The 13,184-nt window shown below is 44.9% G+C and overlaps 1 protein-coding gene across 2 annotated transcripts in view; it reads right to left on the bottom strand.

The window, feature by feature from the left end:
• The window catches only part of clcnk (chloride channel K), a 22,269-nt gene extending 9,085 nt beyond the window's left edge, over nucleotides 1-13,184 (bottom strand). The window contains exons 1-11 of one of the 2 annotated variants that reach the window (XM_036947202.1): nucleotides 12,679-13,184; nucleotides 11,100-11,231; nucleotides 10,771-10,899; nucleotides 9,987-10,126; nucleotides 9,765-9,842; nucleotides 9,603-9,678; nucleotides 9,237-9,362; nucleotides 8,596-8,680; nucleotides 1,117-1,218; nucleotides 916-1,000; nucleotides 598-759 (exon numbers count right to left, since the gene is read on the bottom strand). In XM_036947202.1, coding sequence (XP_036803097.1) covers nucleotides 598-759; nucleotides 916-1,000; nucleotides 1,117-1,218; nucleotides 8,596-8,680; nucleotides 9,237-9,362; nucleotides 9,603-9,678; nucleotides 9,765-9,842; nucleotides 9,987-10,126; nucleotides 10,771-10,899; nucleotides 11,100-11,231; nucleotides 12,679-12,844 — 1,281 coding nt within the window. In that variant the 5' untranslated portion in view covers nucleotides 12,845-13,184. The remainder of the gene's footprint in view (nucleotides 1-597; nucleotides 760-915; nucleotides 1,001-1,116; nucleotides 1,219-8,595; nucleotides 8,681-9,236; nucleotides 9,363-9,602; nucleotides 9,679-9,764; nucleotides 9,843-9,986; nucleotides 10,127-10,770; nucleotides 10,900-11,099; nucleotides 11,232-12,678) is intronic. The other variant, XM_021566381.2, reaches the window with a different exon arrangement.

Raw genomic sequence — 13,184 nt, 5'->3', positions numbered from 1 at the left:
AGCTGAAATGTAACTATTTAAATTAGCTTTCCACAATTGAACCATTTAAATGAGCTTTTCCACAATTTTTTCCCCACATAAAAGCTTTTTCACACAGATGTACTGATATACAGTCCATGTACAAAGCCAGAGTAGTGCACAACGGTCAAATTAATGTATAGTGCCAACTCCAAGGTCCGCCAGAGGGCGCAATTATGGTTTGTGTCGTTTTCTCCTATGGCGTTCCAACTGGATCTGCCCAGACGTGATACCCTCGCGACAAACAGCCACATGAAACATCCTCCATTCAGGCTGCAAAGGTGCCAGTTTCCCCCTAAACTATCTTTAATTCCGAACAGCCCTAAAAAACCTGTGAAAAATATGCAGACCCTTAAGATAATGTTTTATGTGGCAGATCAAGTTGGGACGCCAGAGGAGAAAATGACTAAAGGAATAATTGTGCCCCCTGGCGGAGCTTGGGGCTGATATATTTGCACTTCTGCTTTCGTTAACAGCATCTCTTGTGAATTCGAGATAAAGGTTTTACAAATGTTTTCACATTATTCATATATAGATTACTCTTTCAATTCTATCCATTATTATTTTCCTCCCATGTACCTTCATGAATAGGAAGAATCCCAGAGTGAGGTACGGATTCCCTGAAGGAATCCACTCTGACCAGGGACACAAGTTTGGTTGCAAAACCACAGAGGCATTGTGGGATTGAGAGGTCCACTGCCTGCTGTCCAGGAGGGAAGAGAGGAGCTGCTTAATGGTGAGCTGTGGTAGAAAAACAAAGCACCTTCCTTCAGCAGGGTTCACCAAAGAAGAAGAAGAAGCTGGAGCCTTCCAACTTATCCATTCAAAATAACAATCCTGCGACAATACTTTCAATGTCATGTCTTGTCAATGTTGTCTCATAAAAATCCTTCTCACCTTGGAAGCCATATATTGACCAGCAGAAAGAGGGAAAGTCACAGATGCCAGAAGGAACACCACCATAGCGGAGTATAGGGCCTTCCTAGAGAGAGAGAGAGACAGATCAACATCCAACTTATCATATGTTTTTGTGTAATATAAAATGGCTGATTCACAGAAAAATATACAATGGAGTGTTTCTAAACACAGGTTGCTCACTCAGTCGACAAGACTTTGATTAGGATTTTGTTTGTCTTTATGAACAGCAGTATCCAACGGTGACAGAATAGGTAGACACAGCTAACTGCTCCGCACAGAAGCCTGATTGGGGAGATAAAGAAATACACAGTTAGAGCTGCAGGAGGATACAGTACCAGTCAAAAGTTTGGACACACTTACTCATTCAAGGGTTTGTCTTTATTTTTTACTATTTTCTACATTGTAGAATAATAGTGAAGACATCAAAACTATGAAATAACACATATGGAATTATGTAGTAACCAAAATAGTGTTTATATTTGAGATTCTTCAAAGTAGCCACGCTTTGCCTTGATGACAGCTTTGCACACTGTTGGCATTCTCTCAACCAGCTTCCTGAGGTAGTCACCTGGAATGCACTTCAATTAACAGGTGTGCATTGGTAAAAAATGTATTTGTGGAATTTCTTTCCTTCTTAATAAGTTTGAGCCAATCAGTTGTGTTGTGACAAGGTAGGGCTGGTACACAGAAGAAAGCCCTATTTGGTAAAATACCAAGTCCATATTATGGCAAGAACAGCTCAAATAAGCAAAGAGCAAATACAGTCCATACTTTAAGACATGAAGGTGTAAGGCGTCTAGGTGTAGCAGGTAAGGAGGAGTCAGGCGCAGGACACAGAGATGAGTAATTCACGTAACTTTACTCAAAACAACAAATATTCCAAGAAGGAAAATAATCAAGCTCACAAATACAGACCAATTTACAACTGAACAAACACGCACAAAACCATGGGGGAACCAGAGGGTTAAATAAGGAACATATAATTATGGGAATGGAAACCGGGTGTGTACAATGAAGACAAAACAAATGGAAAATTAAAAGTGGATCGTGGCGGCTAGAAAACCGGTGACGTCGACCACCGAACGCCGCCCGAACAAGGAGACAGTAGTCATGACAGTACACCCCCCCCCCCTTGACGCGTGGCTACAGCAGCGCGCCGACACGGGCCTCGGGGACGACCCGGAGGACGAGGCGCAGTGCGATCCGGGTGGAGATGGTGAAACTCTCGCACCAATGAAGGGTCCAGGATGTCCTCCACCGGCACCCAACATCTCTCCTCTGGACCGTACCCCTCCCACTCCACGAGGTACTGAAGGACTCTCGCCCGACGCCTTGAGTCCATGATGGCTCGAATGTCCAGAGGGAGCGGAGGAACCTCCCGCACCTCAGATTCCTGGAGTGGACCAGCCACCACCGGCCTGAAGAGAGACACATGGAACGAGGGGTTAATATGGTAATCAGGGGGAGCTGTAACCTGTAACTAACCTCGTTCAGTCTCCTCAGGACTTTAAATGGCCCCACAAACCGCGGACCCAGTTTCCGGCAGGGCAGGCGGAGGGGCAGGTTTTGGGTCGAGAGCCAGACCAGGTGCGAACACCGGGGCCTCACTGCGGTGAGGAAGGAAGGAGACGGCAGGACTTAGAAAACCGATCCACAACGACCAGGATCGTGGTGTTTCCCTGTGAAGGGGGAAGATTTGTCAAGAAATCCACCGACAGGTGTGACCACGGCCGTTGTAGAATGGGTAGGGGTTGTAATTTCCCTCTGGGCAGGTGTCTAGGTGCCTTGCACTGGGCGCACACTGAGCAGGAGGAAACATAAACCCTCACGTTCTTAGCCAAGGTGGACCACCAGTACTTCCCACTAAGATAGGGCAGTGGCTGACCGATGCCAGGATGACCAGAGGAGGGTGACATGTGGGCCCAATAGATCAAACGGTCGCGGACAGCAGACGGAACGTACAGATGCCCAGCTGGACACTGGGTGGGAGTGTATGTAACTGCCGATGAGTATTGCTCTGTATGTAACGTCCGCTCGATGTCCGCGTCCAGCTCCCACACCACCGGTGCCACCAGGCAAGAAGCCGTAATTATGGGAGTGGGATCCTTGGGCCGCTCCTCTGTGTCATACACCCGGGACAGTGCGTCTGCCTTAGAGTTTTGGGAACCTGGTCTGTAGGATAGGGTGAAAACAAAACGGGTGAAAAACATGGCCCACCTTGCCTGGCGAGGGTTCAGTCTCCTCGCCGTCCGGATGTACTCCAGATTGCGGTCGTCAGTACAGATGAGAAAAGGGTGTTTAGCCCCCTCAAGCCAATGCCTCCACACCTTCAGAGCCTTTACGACAGCCAACAGCTCCCGGTCCCCCACATCATAGTTTCGCTCCGCCGAGCTGAGCTTCTTCTAAAAGAAGGCACAGGGGCAGAGCTTTGGTGGCGTACCCGAGCGCTGAGACAGCACAGCTACTATCCCAGCCTCGAACGCGTCTACCTCCACTATGAATGCCAAGGAGGGATCCGGATGAGCCAACACGGGAGCCGAGGTAAACAGAGCCCTCAGGTGACCAAAAGCCATGTCCGCCTCAGCTGACCACTGCAGTCGCACCGGTCCCCTATTCAGCAGTGAGGTAATGGGAGCCGCTACCTGACCAAAGCCCCGGATAAACTTCCGGTAGTAGTTGGCAAACCCTAAGAACCGCTGCACCTCCTTTACCGTGGTTGGAGTCGGCCAATTACGCACGGCTGAAATGCCGTCACTTTCCATCTCCACCCCTGACGTGGAAATGCGGTACCCTAGGAAGGAGATAATCTGTTGGAAGAACAGACATTTCTCAGCCTTGACGAACAGGTCATGCTCCAACAGGCGACCAAGCACCTTGCGCACCAGGGACACATGCTCGGCGCGTGTAGCGGAGTACATCAGAATGTCGTCGATATACACCACTACACCCTGCCCGTGCAGGTCCCGGAAAATCTTGTCTACAAATGCCTGGAAAACTGATGGAGCATTCATCAACCCGTAAGGCATGATGAGGTACTCATAGTGCCCAGAGGTGGTACTAAATGCCGTCTTCCACTCGTCGCCCTCCCGGATACGCACCAGATTGTAAGTGCTCCTGAGATCCAATTTTGTGAAGAAGCGCGCCCCGTGCATTGACTCGATCGCACTGGCTATGAGAGGCAGCGGGTAGCTGTACCTCACAGTGATCTGATTGATACCTTGATAGCCGATACACGGGCGCAGACCTCCATCCTTCTTCTTCACAAAAGATAAACTCGGAGGCAGGTGAAGTGGATGGCTGAATGTATCCCTGCCCCAGAGATTCGGAGACATATGTTTCCATAGCCGCCATCACCTCCTGTGACAGAGGTGTGTGTCTACCAGGAGATTTATCGCACAACCCCCCGTCGATGGGGTGGTAGAGTCAAATCGGAGAGCCAAATCGGCATATTCTGAGGGGATGTGCACGATGGAGATCTGGTCTGGACTCTCCACCGTAGTCGCACCGATGGAAACACCTACACACCTCCCCGAGCACCTTCATGACCATCCCTTGAGAGCTCTGTTGCCACAAAATAGGGTAGGCTCAGCACCACGGGAAACGCAGTAGAATCAATAAGGAAGAGACTGATTCTCTTCTCATGACCCTCCTGCGTAACCATGCATAGTGGAGGCGGTGGCCTGCCTAATCAGCCCTGACTCTAATGGTCGACTATCTAAGGTGTGCACAGGGAAGGGCATATCAACAGAAACAATGGGGATCCCTAAACTATGGGCAAATGAATGATCAATAAAGTTCCCAGCTGCGCCTGAATCTACTAGCACCTTATGCTGGGAATGCGGGGAAAACTCAGAAAATTCTATAAACACAAACATGTGAGCAACAGGGGGCTCCGGGTGAGTCTGGTGCCTCGACTCCCTGAGGAACCCCCCCAGCACCGACCAGCAGTGTGCCCTCTACGGCCACAGATAGTGCAGGGAATGGCCCCACCTCCAGTCACCCTAAGAGCAGCACCTCCTAGCTCCATGGGTGTCGGAGGTGCTGGGGGATGGAACTGGCGGACCCCGATATGGATGTCCCCGGGTGGCCAGCAGGTTATCCAGCCGGATGAACAAGTCCACCAGCTGGTCGAATGTAAGGGTGGTGACCCTGCAGGCCAGCTCCCGACGAACGTCCTCGCGCAGACTGCACCGGTAATGTTTCATCAGGGCCCTGTCATTCCCTCCCACGCCGGCGGCCAGGGTTCGGAAGTCCAAAGCAAAGTCCTGTGCGCTCCTCGTCCCCTGCCTTAGGTGAAACAAGCGTTCCCCCCACCGCTCTACCCTCAGGCGGATGGTCGAAAACCGCCCGGAAGCGGCGAAATCCTCATAGTGGTCCAATGTCGCGTCGTCCTCTCCCCATACGGCTTGGGCCCACTACAGAGCCTTCCCGGAAAGACAGGATACGAGGGCGGACACTTTCTCGCATCCCGAAGGAGCCGGGTGGACAGTCGTCAGGTAGAGCTCCAGCTGGAGTAGGAACACCTGGCACCCGGCAGCCGACCCATCATATTCCCTCGGAAGCGTGAGCCAAATCCCACTGGGACCAGGTTAAGGAGGGGTGGACAGCGGTGTAAGTTGTTGTGATGATGATGGGGGCGCTGGACAACCTCCTCTCTCCCATCACTCCATTGTTTGCAGCACGCGATTCATGGCTGTGCCGAGACTATGCAACATGGCAACGCGTGCTGCTGGATGTGCTCCTCTACTAACAAAGGAGGGCTTTGTGCACCTGCTGACTCCATTTTCAGGTGCGTGTTTCTGTAAGGTGTCTAGGTGTAGCAGGTAAGGCGGAGTCAGGCGCAGGACACAGAGATGAGTAATTCACTTTACTCAAAAAAACAAATACTCTAAGAAGGAAAATTATCAAGCTCACAAATACAGACCAACTTACAACGAACAAACACGCACAAAACCATGGGGGAACCAGAGGGTTAAATAAGGAACATATAATTATGGGAATGGAAACCAGGTGCGTACAATGAAGACAAAACAAATGGAAAATGAAAAGTGGATCGGTGGCGGCTAGAAAACCGGTGACGTCGACCAACGAACTCCGCCCGAACAAGGAGAGGGACCAACTTCGGCGGAAGTCGTGACAGAAGGTCAGTCAATGCAGAAAGTTTCTTCAGGTGCAGTTGCAAAAACCATCCAACGCTATGATGAAACTGGCTCTCATGAGGACCACCACAGGAAAGGAAAACCCAGAGTTACCTCTGCTGCAGAGGATAAGTTCATTAGAGTTACCAGCCTCAGAAATTGCAGCCCAAATAAATGCTTCACAGAGTTCAAGTAACATCGACTGCTCAGAGGCGACTGCGTGAATCAGGCCTTCATGGTCGAATTGCTGAAAAAAACCCACTACTAAGGGACACCAATAAGAAGAAGAGACTTGTTTGGGCCAAGAAACACGAGCAATGGGACATTAGACGGGGGAAAATCTGTCCTTTGGTCTGATGAGTCCAGATTTTAGATTTTTGGTAGGCTAGGTGAACAGATGATTTCTGCATATATGGAATTTACCGTAAAGTATGGAGGAGGTGTGATGTGTGGGGGTGCTTTGCTGGTGACACTGTCAGTTATTTATTTAGAATTCAAGGCACATGTAGTGGCTTCCTTTCCTCTTTGCCATAGCCACTGCCCAAGCCTGAAGCGGGGTTGTTTGGTACGCATACAGTCCACACTCAAGGTTTCCAAACGGCCAAAAATTCAATGACATCCAGGGATATGGTGCAACAAAAATGTTTATTCTTCTTATATCTAACAAATAAATGATTCTCCAATCAACTTAAAGCATAGAATACTTGATATGGAAAATCCATATTATGACCTGTCTGTATGGTCAGAAAACTATACCGCTCCCGCGTCTAGCAAGGACTCCTTCACCCGAAGGCCCAACTTCCTGCCTTTATCCGAACACACAGTACAATGAATGGGCAAGGGGGGGGGCAAAAACTGAGTTACACTAACAACAAATGAATATATCTCAATCAGGTAAATATAAATCATAAAGGTACGTACCTAATATTTCATCATATACATTAATATTTAATATATTTACACAAATGTACATGGAGCTCGGTATGTTCAGTCTTTTATACAAATATGTTCAAATCGGCTCTAACAGCACACTTAACCAGCATGGTTACCACAGCATTCTGCAGCAACACGCCATCCCATCTGGTTTGCACTTAGTGGGACTATAATTTGTTTTTCAACAGGACAATGATCCAACACACCTCCAGGCTGTGTAAGGGCTATTTGACCAAGAAGGAGAGTGATGGAGTGCCAGATGACCTGGCCTCCACAATCACCCGGGCCTCAACCAAATTGAGATGGTTTGGGATGAGTTGGACCGCAGAGTGAAGGAAAAGCAGCCAACAACAGCTCAGCATATGTGGGAACTCCTTCAAGAACTGTTGGAAAAGCATTCCAGATTAAGCTGGTTGAGAGAATGCTAAGATTGGGCAAACCTGTCAGCAAGGCGTGGTGGCTACTTTGAAGAATCTAAAATCTAAAATATATTTAGATTTGTTTAACACTTTTTTGGTTACTACATGATTCCATATGTGTTATTTCATAGTTTTGATATCTTCACTATTATTACACAATGTAGAAAATAGTAAAAAATAAAGAAAAACACTTGCATGAGTAGGTGTGTCCTTTGACTGGTACTGTATGCATTTATATAGCCATAGCACAGGCAGCAATGGGCAGTTGGAAGTCATTGAGAGAAGGGAAAGAGTGAAATGTAAGAGTCTACCCAGAGAAAAGGTATGGTGGAGAAAAGCTCATAGGTATGATGGTAACATGTATGATGGTAAGACAAAGTTTAACATTTGCAATCTAATGAAAGCTGAACAACATCACTTACTCTGATGCAACGATTACATGAATAACAATTTTAACAATTTTGAACACTGTAGATGAACTATAAATATAGAACATGTAGGGCGGCACAGCCCCAAAGTGACTCATTAACTGTATGCAAGGTTTCCTTTGTGTTGTCTTAGGAATGCTTAGGAATATCTCTCCAACCCCCATTTTCCCCCATTTCTGTGATGCAGAGGTTTTGTTGTCTTTCAATCATGTAGGACTGATGGAAGTTGACTCACTTAACAAGTCAGATGCTTATAACACGTTCTAAGCTTCATTGTCTCCCTCTCTTTCTTTGTTCCTGACCTGTGCTGGTGAGATACACTCTCTCTCTTTCTCTCTCCACCCCATGGACTCTGGTGACATGGCCTTTCCGACTATGACTTCTCTCTCTCACTCTCCGGTCATGCCTAGAATAATGCTTTGTAATGCTTGTTAATGCTTAGTAACTTGAGCGTTATGCCTTGTATGTGATTTCATTAATTTTACAATGATATTAAACATCTGCCTTTGATATAGACAATTCATATTCCCTTCTTGATAGTCTATTCCTGTAACTCTTTAAGAGTATTGGTTGTATATCACTAAATCATTTTATGGAGTCAGATAATTTATTTATTATACTTTGTCATATTAACTTTATAGTCGTATTATGGGTCTCGTGTGAGGTATACAGGATATATACGCATATCAAATATTACCCCACTATAGAAGATTCACCAACATAGTGACAAAACAGACTTACCCCAATATTGCAAAGACCAGAATCTCCAGTGGGTAGAACGGCAGGTCTTCTGAGAAGCTGGTTTGAAACAAGGCCCGAAGAGTCTCTGGAGGAGGCATAGAACACAGTCTTCTACCCTATCACTCTATACTACTGCACACAACTCTCTCTTGGCCTTTCGTAATCAAATCACTATATAATGCATCTCGATTCAGTACTAAAACAATTACATTAGGCTTTGACCCTCATAGACGGGCTAGCTGAGAACGCCACGAAAATGGTAAGCAAGCTTCAGTGGAGCAGAAGGCTGTGTGTTGTTGTGATTCTGGATGCCAGATATTGATGACAAGAAACTGCCATGTGGGGAATCGTAAGTAACTTGCTTCAGTTGGTCTTGATGTCTTGGTTTGAGGTGTTTTGACTGATGTCACGTCTATGCTAATATGGAAAAAAAATCTCTAGCTAGCTAACCAAAACCGTAACGATGTATTTGAGAAACAAAAAGTGCTCATTGTGCAATTTTATTTATGTTTTCAATAAATATTGGAGATGACGAAGCAACCAATCTGCCTAAAGCTCTAAGGTGTGGTGATAACGGAAGCCATCTTGGTCAGGGATACATTCCAAACATGTATTATATTTAATTATATTGGTCACCTCACCTTGCTCGCCGCTCCACATGGAGAGCAGATGGAAGGTGAGCGCTCCGCAGGCCGCCGCAAAGAAGCATGGGCAGTAATCTTTTAGGGCGAAGTGAGAGCTCATCACCTCCACACTAAACAACACACCTAGGAGAGAGGAGGGAGAGAGATACAGGGGAGAGGGTGTGGGGGAGGCAGAACAGAAAAAGAAGGAGGACGAGAGAGAGGGGAAAGCGCGATGGGAAAGGATCGAGAGGAGAGATGTACATGTCAATTTCACACCTCAGAGAGAGACAGATGAAGTGAGGTGATACATTTAAATAAAATATACTGGAATTCTAATACTCTATTCTAGATACTGTATGGTGATGTGGCTTCTATACACACCACTGATAGGGGCCCCGAAGCAGCTGGCTACTCCAACAGCAGCAGCCACGACCAGCATCGCTCCTTCAGTTCTCTCCTATAGAAAAAACATGGAGAAGAGGACATGAGTACACAACATATTGCCCCTTTGTGGATTTTTTTTCTTCTGTAACACAGTATTACCTCCTTCACACCACGGAGAACAGTGCAGAGTTGGTTCAGATAGGCTCCCACCATGGTGGAGAGATGCACAAATGGACCCTTTAAGTTGGAACGGGGAAATAAACATAGAAAAACCCAGGAAATTAATAGATCGGGAAAAAACAGAATTTGTGTCTGTGTGCATGAGAGGAGAGCGAGAGAGAGAGAGAAAGTAAAAAATAAGAAAAAAGAGGAGTATCATACCACTTTTCCCAGGAAGACAGTGCTGCCGGCTGCCAGTGTGCAGATGAGACCCACGTATTTGGCAAATAGGTTGGTGAGGGACAGGTAATGTGGCATGTCCACACCAGACAGTATGGTCCTCACCTCTGGAACCCCAGAACCTGAAGGCGGAAAGCCAAAGACAGGAGCCAACCAGGGGCTTAGACCTTTAACCTCAGTGGACCTGTGTGGTATCATTTTTTCCAACCAACTATTTTTTACTCTGCACATTACTGGGATTTTATACAAAAATGCAATATAATTATTCTTTTAAAGCCTGTTGCACAATGATATTTCACAGTTTTCTACATGCGTTAGGACATGGTAGCAAAAAGTTATACCAAACAAATGATGACAGTCAAATTCTCAAGTGTTAGTTTGAATCTAAGCAGTCCTCAAATAGCCTATAGGAGATGACCAATAGCTTGTCAATCCCTTGCACTGAATGTAGAAACAGAGAAATACTGACTAGGACAATGCCACTAATTATTTCAGGGTCGATTCATCAATTCAATGATGTTTGACTTTTTCTGCCTGCCAGACGTATTGTTTCATAGGTTCACAAATTATTTCATAGTAGGTTAATTGATAAGATCATGTTAGACTTTTTCTGTTGGCTACATAGCTCTAAATGTCATTCTGTGGATTTGGAAAATACCCTAATTGTTTTATTTTCCTGTCAGTTAACGTTTATGTAACTTGGATAAAAACACCATGTTTGGACTTTGTTACATTGTCAGGGCGGGACAAATTATTAAACTCCTACCTGCTGAGAATGGACAGATGCTTTGAGAGAAAGATGTGGATAGAGCAGAGAGTGAGACTGGGTACAGGGTCCAGCACAGGAACTGCAGGAGACAGTGGCCCTCCAACTGACTATACAACCACTGGTGAGCTACAATATGAGAGAGAGAGAGGGAGAGAGAGAGAGAGAGAGAGAGAGAGAGAGAGAGAGATGTGGAGAGAGAGAGATGTGGAGAGAGAGATGTGGAGAGAGCGAGAGAGAGAGAGAGATGTGGAGAGAGAGAGAGACATCACTCACCCAGCTACATACTCTATACTGAATGTTTGTGCATATGTGTGTGTGTTTCTAACCTCGAAGCAGCTTTGCCACACTCAGGTCCATGAGAAAACTAAGGAAGGCGGTCAGAATCCCGAGAGCAGCGAAACAGTACCACTCCATACCCATCAGGGAACCCATGACACATCTGACCCTCACAAGAAAGTCTAGACAAAGAGCAACATGTGTTAACTTAGCAGACTTACCACAGACTAAATGGTAATAGAACACACTGACAATACATGAAATAAGAGCAGATTACCCTTGAAGTAGGCACTTACAATATTTCTTAATCCCGTACAAGCATTTTTTGGAACAATATCGATTTTCAAAACTGAGCCCACAAGACATAGAACTCTGTGGTCTTTTGCAAAACAGTAAATGTGTTTCAAAATATACTTGCCTCAACACATAAATACATCATAAATAATCAAAACTGTATTATACTGTCAAAACTGCAAATACATTCAACAAAAGAACACAATTGCCTGCAAAAAGATTAATGCAACCATACTTACAGCATCTCCAGAGTCCAAGCAGACAAACCAGAAAGTTAGTTTGTTTAAAAAAAATCCCAGTAGATCAATAAAAACAGTTTGCAGTCAGTGAATCAACATGATCAAAATTGGAAGTACAACTATCCAAAGCTGCAGAATTATGGACAATTACTCTAATTTTATGCGTATTTCACCAAACAATTTCATACACATCAAATAAAATATTATTACTTATAAAAAATATACAAAAAAGAAGCACATTGTGTGCAGGATTTATTAATCGGTATCATAACATCCCAATTTCATGTATTCAATACAAAGGCTGGTTTGCTAATAGTTTTGTAGACTTTCCATTGGCGCACAGAAACACAATCCACTAAAGAAATAAGGACAGGTGAATACAATGGAGGAACGCAACCGATATGAATTTATAGGCCTCAGCAAAGCAAATCTCTTTAATGGAAGGTGACAATGTTTGGAGATGATGACTTAGGAGTAGGTCAAGTTACTTAGGAGTAACCAACTTTCTCTGCATCTCGGCATGTCCACAATATTGTGAAGAATCATAAAAATAAGACAGTCCCTATTGCCTAGATCTTCCCTATATTGTACATTGTATGACACTACTCAAATGGGGTGATTTAGAATTTATTAAAGTAGTATTTACTGATTGTCGGAAACAGTGAACACATTTACACACATTTCTCTTCTGATGAAAACAATGCGTTAATGTTCTGTGAACTAAACACTTAACAGTGAATTTTGTATTCACTGATGACATTTGTATTTTGCAAAAGGTGAGCTTTTGGGGCGGCAGGTAGCCCAGTGGTTAGAGCATTGGGCCAGTAACCAAAAGGTTGCTGGTTCAAATCCCCTGGCTGTCCAGGTAAAAATCTGTCGTTCTGCCCCTGCCTAGTTAAATAAAGGTTAAAAAAAAACGGGAGATATGCAAAGCAGTTACAAAGACAAGAAAATGATTTGATCTTTGCTGTTCTGCTATAGATACGTTTCAATAGAGATCCAAAAATTGCTTGTACGCAATTGAGAAAAACTGTAACATTATATTTAGCATTGATCGGCGGTAAAAAAAATAATGTAATAATCCCTTTTGCCTGACCTTTTACCCAGGAGCGGGACCGTTTCCATGGTTTCCACGGCTGCTCATCGGTGAGGATTAGGAGTCTTTGTCCCTCTATGAATTTGTCCCTTTGATTTTGTAGCTCTACGTCCTTTTTGTCTCCTTCATTGACTTTTGCTGAGTCAATATGTTGGACGCAGTCCATTTGCTTGAAGCTGTTTGTGGAGTTGTTCAAGTTCCACAAAGGTGTTCTGAATGTTCTATTTTATATAGTTGCTTGGGTATTTCAATGGTTAAACTGTGTAACTATCATTTTATCATGACATTTAATTTTAAACACCTGAACATTTCTGTACTAATATATATTTGAAAGAAAATGCATTTACCTAATTCACAAGTGTTCTGTGAACTAAAAGAATAACCAAAATCAAGTATGTCACATCAATTGAATGAAAATACAGAGGACTTGCCTTCAAGATGCCTGTGTGGTATTGGTGTGTTCTATTCACAAATTAGACCACTTCTAATGAATTACCATACTGGTC

The sequence above is a fragment of the Oncorhynchus mykiss genome, chromosome 16, assembly GCF_013265735.2.
Source record: "Oncorhynchus mykiss isolate Arlee chromosome 16, USDA_OmykA_1.1, whole genome shotgun sequence".
NCBI classification, from domain to species: Eukaryota; Metazoa; Chordata; class Actinopteri; order Salmoniformes; family Salmonidae; genus Oncorhynchus; species Oncorhynchus mykiss.
This window is presented reverse-complemented; position numbering and strand designations above follow the sequence as displayed.